The 8631-nt window shown below is 41.4% G+C and overlaps 1 protein-coding gene across 3 annotated transcripts; it reads right to left on the minus strand.

The window, feature by feature from the left end:
- Nucleotides 1-352: 352 nt before the first annotated feature.
- Nucleotides 353-8631, minus strand: HUS1 (HUS1 checkpoint clamp component). 3 transcript variants are annotated; one of them, XM_042043447.1, is made up of 8 exons: nt 8437-8630; nt 8039-8166; nt 7390-7566; nt 6046-6153; nt 5028-5102; nt 3072-3171; nt 2578-2709; nt 353-1755 (listed from the first exon to the last, which is right to left on the minus strand). In XM_042043447.1, the coding sequence occupies exons 1-8, from the start codon at nt 8486-8488 to the stop codon at nt 1673-1675; spliced, it is 855 nt and encodes a 284-aa protein (XP_041899381.1). In that variant the 5' UTR covers nt 8489-8630; the 3' UTR covers nt 353-1672. The 3 variants fall into 3 exon arrangements, with proteins under 3 accessions (XP_041899381.1, XP_041899383.1, XP_041899382.1); XM_042043449.1 differs by having other exon boundaries at nt 8354-8444; XM_042043448.1 differs by lacking the exon at nt 6046-6153 and having other exon boundaries at nt 8437-8631.

The following is an 8631-nucleotide window of genomic DNA, read 5'->3' on the forward strand; positions in this document are numbered from 1 at the left end:
TGTGGTGTACGGTGGTTGGTTGAATTATGCTTGTTATGCTTTATAACTATGTAAACAGATAACTGGCTAAGTGCTTAAAAAGGCCTGGTTTCTTGCCACCATCTTCAGTGTCAGTCTTTTGTGTCCACCATCACCCTGCTTTCCTGGGAATGGTTAAACACCTATGCTCATGGGAAGTAGTGAATGAATTCTGTATTTTCCTTTGCCTATTAAGCTGTCCTTCCCTCAACCCAAGAATTTTTTCACTTTTACCCCTTCCAATTCTCTCCCCCATCCCACCAGGTATGAGTGAGTGAGCAGCTACTTACCAAGGTCAACTCACAATATAGGCAAAATGGGACTTTGCAAATGATAAAGATGCAAACCTCAGCATGTTGGAGGCAGTGGCTGGAAATATGACAACTGATAAGGCAATGTGCAGGGCAAGGAAGAGTAGGGAGGAACAAAGAGGGAGTAGGCAGAAAACCTATAACCACAGTCAGTCAATACACTTATCACTGCAAGTCTATTCTATCTTCTCACTGCCACTGCTTCTCCTTCAGCCTTCTCTTGACCATTTACATGAACAAAAGATTCATTGCTCCCCTAACGTCAATGTCCCTTGGAAAAAAAAAACCAACCAAAAACCCAGCACTTCTGACCATGACAAGTTACTTTCTAGAAGAAACTCCCAGTCACATTTGGCAGCATAGACTCAATCACCATTTCTAAAACAATCAAAGGCTATATGGAACGTGCCAGGATAACAAATAAATCACACATGGAATAAGGAGGCAAAGACCTCAGAAAATAACCAGGAGGTAGAAGCAGGGGCAGTGCTCCCATGGTGAAATTTAGTTGTGCTCTTGGCTGCTTGGCATGAGAGCCTAGATGCAATCTCATCATGTCTGACACCATGATGACACAAGTTGTACAATGTTTTCTAACTGGAAAGGGGAAAAAATGTGATCCACAGATAACTTGTTCCTTCTTTCACACCAATTGCTGTGCTCACGCATGTCCTCATATGATATTCATTCTGTACACAGGGATTTTCACTGCTCACATTAATAAAATTATCCAGACTCTTTTGCTCATCCTCTCAGGCCAAGAGTTAAACAAAGAGTAAGCACAAACAGAGTTGCTGATGTATATTGGAGCAAGTCTAATCAAAAGATTTCTACTGAAACAGAATTCAATTCCGTATCACTTCAGGAGGGCTGTGCACGCTCGTCCAGGCAAATACCAGTCCGGCAACCTTCCAGAAGGCTCTCTTGCTTCATGGAGCTGTGATAGCTTGCTCAATATTGCATTGCTCAATACTGAATACACACAGCAGCAGCTCCAGAGATGGATTCTAACTTCAGTTTTTTTGAGGAGACTGAAGTATTTAATTGAGCATGCTTTTGGGATGCTTTGAGCTGTGGGTAAGCCAACTTTCAGTTTTGCTTCTCCTAAGAGCAAGATATGCCAATGCTCCCCAGTGTTGTGTCTTTCATAGCATGTAACTCTGCACAAAAATGGCTGTCTAAATGAGAAGTTATTTTGAATACTTTCATAAATATTGAAATAATGTCCATCTGATGGCTGCATCTAACAGTGCCTCATATCAAAATACTCCAGCAACTCAGGAAAGATTTCAGACTTCGTGAAAGAGCCCTCAGGTTGGAAAATGACCAAGATTCCAAAACACTCAGGCAATTGCTGGAATAAAATACTGAAGTGAAACCTCCTCATGGAGCAAGATGAAGTGGACAATTCTTTTACGTACAATATCTGTAAAGAGAAAAAAAAAATTAAAACACAAATCCAGCTTAAAGCAGGAAAAATACTTAAAAATTACATCTTTTAAAGATGCCACCATAAGAACAATGCTTCTACCACTTCTGACAGAAGGAAAACTAGACAATTTAAATCCTTGAGGGTCTGTAAAGCATTAATAGTTTATGAAAGATGATGCTAAAAAGTAAATATATAGTGTATAGGTTTATAATGCTACACCCATTATTTAAATCTTCCTTGGGAAATTCTTAGCATCTGCACTAAACCATAACAAACAGATGTTCTCAGGAAAAGCACACAGAGTTATAAAAATAGAATATAAACCCCTACATTGGCTTCTGCTAGAAAGGAAGTATTGCTTCTATGGGTAGAAACACTAGCTCTATAAAAAACATTTTAGTATTAGAATCAGGGTAAGAAAGCATCCAAAGGAAAAAAAACCAACCAAACAAAAGCCAGTAAATTCCAATTTCTCTGCTAGAAGCTAGAGGCCTTAAGACTTTCAAAAAATAGTATCTCAAAACAATAATAAAAATTAATAACAACTTCAAAACAGAGACAACAAGAAAACACGCATGATTAGTGAGTCTGAGTATTCAGCTTGATACTTTTTAAAGTGCCTGACTTATTTTATTTTTTCTTCCCCAAATGCCTAGGACATGAATCTTACTGCCTAAAGAGATTAGAAGTCCTTGGGTACTGTGAAAATAGTTGAGTTTCAAACAGACAAAACAGAAGATGTGGTATTCTGCTGAGACTAAGTATGGCAAACATCCCTACTTAACTGGAGCTCGCAAGCAGAGTTGTTGAACTTACTGCACAATGCTTTTGTAGGATTGACCTGCTGTCCAGCAAGCAGCTGCTGCAGCTTCTTGATGTCTATGCATGCTTCAGCCATACTTTCCAGATCTCTGCCTTGAGCCGAACTTTGACATCCATCCTCTGATGCTTAAAGTGTAAGGACACAACACTTAGTCCAAACATAAGCAGTAGTTCCAAAACCCATAAGGACACACCTGGGAACTGCTGAAGCACTGGAACTCATATGGCTTGTTTTTCAGAAACAGCAGTGCAAGGAAAAGAAATCCCAGTTTTCCTACCAAACTGTCAAGAATACTGGAAAAGATTCCCCACCACCACCCCCATACATGAAACAGACATGCTATTGGCCACTTTTTCTTTTAAGATTTCATTTGAAGACTTCAAAGTACTTGAAGCTATTTTCTAAAGAATAAAAGGTAAGTACTGTTATAAGCAACACAAATAATGAGATCAGACAGACACAAGGGGTAACAAACAGGGAGACTTACCCCAGGGAGGATTTCCCAGGTCTTTAAAATGCGTTGTTACAGATACTAAGTCAGTTTCTATTTTCAAGTTCATTTCACCACTCAAGTTTGCTTCAATCACCTGCAATCAATCTCAATTTTAGGCAACCCACTTTCACACTGCAGAATTACAGAATACAGTTTGGTCTTGTTCAAATAGAAGCTTCCAGGAGTACTTCAGTGCACGTCAACCATACTTTCCGAACATGGTTTGAACATTTGAATGTTCAGCTACAAAATGCATTTGCCATCATTCCTGTGTGAATTACCCTAGACCAAACTTTCAGAAATTATGAAAATAAAGAAATGTAATTGCTCTCCAGTACTTTTAGAACAAGTATTAGCTTTGGGAAGTTCATGTGCTGAGGAAAAGGCTTCAGAAGTAAGTGACTGAAGCTGAAGAAATGCAAAGATTCCCAAATTTCCATTCAGTTATTCAACAAATAAAAAGGCACCTACACAGTCTATATTACACACACAGAAAATGGGATGCACCAAGAGCTGACAGTGCTGCTTTCAAGACTTTAAAATAGACAACAGCTGCATCAGATCAGTAACTCCAAGAAGGACTTTGAACTGATAGAAATCCTGGAAAAGTGCTAAAAGTTTTCAAATTCCATCCTGAAAGCTGGAAGGAGGAATTTGAAGGAAACTATATATGGTCTTACAAAATTTCCAAGCAGATCAAAGGATTCCTAAAGCACAACCAAGCACTTCATTTCTGTGATTAGACAAATTCTCAGTAATTTAAAAAAAAAAAAAAGAAAAAGACTTGTATTGCAACCAGAATAGAATGGAGATGCCAAGCTCCCAAACAATGGACAAGTACTATCAGAAATTGCTTCTAAGCCCATTTTGCAGCACTGATCTTGACCACTTTTATTACCAGGATGCATCTAGCAAAGATAATTAATTGTGACACTTAATGCTTTTGTTCTCTAACAGCATGAAAGCAAGGCACTTAGTGAAGTTCAATCCTGTCATACAGCTATCCTATCCTGTGTGAGAAAAGATCCTCAGCTCTAGAAACAAAAGCACTGTGCTCAATTTTGCATAAGCATATCCACCAAGGACATGGGGGAAGGACAGGAAGTAAAAACAGAGCCCCCCAAAAAGTCGCACAAAGGAAAAGAGTTTGATGTGTATTTGCTGGATGACTGCCATTTGCAAAACTGCCAGTAACCCGGGGTAATCCCTCAATTCTTCCAAGTCTTGAAAAACTGAGACTGTTCTAATTTCAGGATTCTCAGTTAACAGAAAATTTCCTATTTATTAAAATGGGTAGGAACAGCATCAAACCCAAACTATTCCAAAGTTCTACTCTTACTTACTAACTTTCATGTCAGTCAATTCTGGTGACTGTGAGCAAAAACAACTAAATAAAAAACCAAAGTCCTTTTCTGTCCAACTGCAGAGGGCTTCTTTCAATTAAAAGGCCCACTAGAACTCCAGAAATCCAGGGCAGTCTGCAAACCCAACATGTCAGAGTCTAAAGCATAGTCTGACATCCTGAGGCTATTAGCAGAATTTCCTTTAAAGACTACATCAAGTTTACCTGAAGTTCATTCACAGATACCTAACACAACAGTCACTTAATAGAAATCACCTGGAAAGTCTCCAGCTAGCTTCCTGAAGGACTGTAATTTCTTACCAGCTATAAAGATGGCTTGTAGCACCACAATACCATGTTCTTTCATGGATTTAGTACAAAGAGCATAATTTTCTGAGAAGCTCAGGAAAAACTCTTCAGTGTAAATCCTAAAATAAATCCCATCATTCTCTTCAATCTTTACACAGGCTTCAGGTGCCTTGATTTCAAAGTCTAACTCATCTCAAAATAAGATAATGTGGCAGCACCAGTTTAGGCAACAGTGAAACATGTTATGTCCCTGATGAAATAACATCTGCAACATATATGCTTGAAGTGTCTGAACTTACAATGAAATTGCTGAGATTCTTCATTCTTTCCACAACACTCTTCATTGTTTTCAGCACTGGTAGGTAAATACTGACCTAGAAAGACGTAAGAAATGCATTTGAACAAGTATTTCAGATGTGATTGGGACACATTTATTTCTGCTTTCAATTCTGTCTTAGTTTGGACTGAGTTATCTCTGGCTTGCAGGGTGCACAATATCTATCTGAAATCAGCAAAGGTCTCAGGAACAGAGGAGCTCTTTCCCATCATACCAACAGGCCGTCATTCTAGCAATTGTTCCAGACATAACATTCCAAGTGTCTGTTCAAAATAAAGTAGAGGCATATTTTGCAGATCAGACTCTCACATGAACATCTGTCATTGACTATTACTAAACAGTCAATTACTATAGCCAAAAAGGGAAGAACAAGACTCCCATGATACTGCAGTAATTTCTGGAACTGCAGCAGTGTAAATCTCAAATAAAAGAACAAAATACTTCAAGTTTCTTCTTGTATGTCTTCAGAATCTAAATACTCTTAGCTACAGATAACAGACATCCATAACCTCAAATAGGAGCACATTTGCACAAGGACCTTTCCTTGCAACTCTGCTAAAAGTCAAAATGAAAGGATATATAAAAATCAGGAGGAAACACATATCTTTAACTCTGCCAGATAGGCCATGAATTTCAGAAAGAACAGATTATTTGGGCCTTCTAGCAACTAAACAGCTGAAACAGTCTAAACCTGCGTGGTTTAGAGGTGCTCCAGACTAAAGCCATGCAAGTCTTTTACTCCTCCTTTCCTTTGCCGTGAACATCACAGAAGCAACTGGCAATCACCCACTCTGTTTTCATACGTTCTGAACTCCCTTGTCAAGATAGAAGCCATGTTCCATACTCCTCCAAAACTGTCACCTCCAGTCCTCCTTCTTTGCTTTCAACTCCTTTCCACACCCCACCAGTAGTACACTCTGTAGCAATACCACTCCACTTGCAAATTCCCCTTTCAGTAGGGAATATAAAAACAGGCTTACATCAAAGTCTGGCACACTGGGCTCTCTGAAGTCATTCCACATTCTTCTGGGAATAACTCCCACAGGAATGTCATGTGTCACAATCCTACTGCTGCTTGATAAGGATGGCTTGAGGGAAAAAAGAGGATGCTCTTGCAGTTAAACACAAGACTGGAATTCTAAATTTAAATCTTTCAGACCCACTCTGGGAAATGCTATAACTACATACCCCAGACACTCAGTTCCAGTTTTCCCTACGTCCCTATCAATATGCTTTTAAGTGGGCTTCCCTTTCGAATGACGAAGAGTTTGTGAGGTATCAGTCATTAGTGTATCTATAAACTATTCTTAGAGCTGAAGAGGTGAATCAGTGCGTAACAAATGGTTAGAAGTTTTTTTTGGTTGAGAAGTTAAAAGTTGCTTGTTAGAAGAGTGGGGGTATGCGGTTAATGAGTTAATTGTTATTGCGATTGTACGGGTGTAATATTGCCATGTGCCCACTAGATGGTGACACCAATGGGGGAAAGTGATGGGTCTATAGAAAGGAGGAGAATGTTCTAGAATGTTCTTAAGATGACTTAATAATCATGATGTAAACACTTTGGGGAATTATTGGTTAGGGGGCAAACCAATCACTCGACACCCCAGAGACTGACAGAATTGAACACCAATGAGGACCCTAACAACGAGCCATCAGAGGGAGGATCTGAGCCGCACCAATCACAGCATCAAGAGAGACTGTAAGAACGGCCCCGGGGCTCAGCCCCCGGGGGTCTTCCTGAGGAACCTGAGTCCGAGGGAACACCCTGCGCATCGCACAGTTTGTTTTTCTGGGTTGTCGCGTGGGACTTGGGCTTACCTCTAGTCTCCGCTCCTGGTTTTCTTTTTAATAAATGAGCAGACTTTTATTCCACCCAAAAAAGTCCAAGCCTCGTTTATAACAAGTGGAGTTAACAACAACAACAAAAAAATCAGAAGTCAGCATGCAGTATCAGGAAAACCAAAGGCAAAACACAGAGCCAAACAGTACACTGAAACCTCCTTCACCTAATAGCTTCAATGAAAAGAGAATAATCCACAGAAAATATAGAGGATGAAGAAATGGAGAAAAGTAGACATTAGAAAAAGTTGTTTCAATAACAGCTTTCTTTCTTCCTCCACCTCTTCCTTGCCTTTTGGAAAATACAAAGCAGGTTCTGTGTACTACCAACCATGATGGCAAGAAAGGCTAGTGAAATGGAAAATGGCACAATATTTCTTTAGTTTTCTAGAATTACAACAAATATTACCCTTTGATCTTAGGAAAAGCACTAAATTTTAAGATTTTTTTCTTAATAATGAATATGAAAGCATGGTTGCACTTACTAGCTCCACAGCAACTCTGAGACAGGGACAGTGTTTATTAGTCAACTTGATCTTCACTGCCTTAGCACTCTGGGCAGTTTTTAATGCTCTTGACAGGTTCTCAGGCACCAACTCTAAATAGATTTCATTGTGCTCCGCAGCTACTCCTTCCATCTGAAATTCGTCGAAGAAATTCCCCTACAATTTTTGAAAGTTGGGAAATAAAGCAAACAAGAGGGGCCAGTTTTATTTATCAGACCTTAAGCTTAGAACTGCATGCGTACAGCAGAAACTTCCCTCTGCCTGGCATCACCTGAGGAATCACAACAGGCTGCAGAACTATGAAGGCTCATTGCTTCAGTCTAAACAAATTAATGTCCTCCCCTAACACCTAATCAGTCCATTAGACAGTGAGTTATGCTTTCCTGTTTCCAGTTTTGGGCAGGCCCACGGGGCCAGCACACACTGAAGCTTTACACTGAAGTGACAATCAAGGTAAAGGGACTATCCAACCTGAAACACTGTGCAACCAGACAGACCCTGAGAGGCCTGGCAGGTGAGGTCTACCTGACATCCCAAGTGAAGGCTACAAGAAACGCCCCGTACATCAAACCCAATTGCATGCTCTGGTTTTCAACAACATGTGGTTACTGAACTTCCCTGCACTTACCTGGCTCAGCTCACACCACATACTGGCACCTCCATTTGCTACTTTATCGGAGAGGATGAAATACAGCTTGCAAACAGTAAGGCGCAGGATGCAGCTCTTGGCTAACCTGGCGATTGTGTTAATTATACCTGCCGGAGGGAGGGAGGCGGACGTTACAGCGGTGACCGCTCCATACACCCCGGTCTCTACAGGACAGGGGAAGAACCTTCAGCCTCTACAAACGCAGCTCGTGCTGCTGCGCAAACCCCTAAACATGTCGGGGCAAAGGAAAACGCCTCATGCCACCTCCTCCCAGGAAAGGCCTGCGGTCCTCACCTCCCCTCCTCTCTCCTTTGCCCGGGAAAGCCCAGCCGCCCAGCGAGGCACTGCCGGCCTTCAGCCTGCCCCGGCATACTCACGGCTGAAGTGGTTGAGGCAGGCGAGATCCACGATCTTAGCCCGAAATCGCATGCCGGCGCGGGCCCTCCCGGGCCCCTCGCCCGCTGCCACAGAAAGTGGTCAGAGAGGAAGAAGCCTCCTACCGAGCAGCTCCGGGCGGGCAGCGCCCATTGCAGCCGACCCCGGATGCGCGGCGGGATTGGGCAGGGTCTGGC

The sequence above is a fragment of the Corvus kubaryi genome, unplaced genomic scaffold (genome assembly GCF_017639235.1).
Source record: "Corvus kubaryi isolate FWS band 111438036 unplaced genomic scaffold, C.kubaryi_AGA036_p1.0 37398, whole genome shotgun sequence".
In the NCBI taxonomy this organism is placed as follows: domain Eukaryota; kingdom Metazoa; phylum Chordata; class Aves; order Passeriformes; family Corvidae; genus Corvus; species Corvus kubaryi.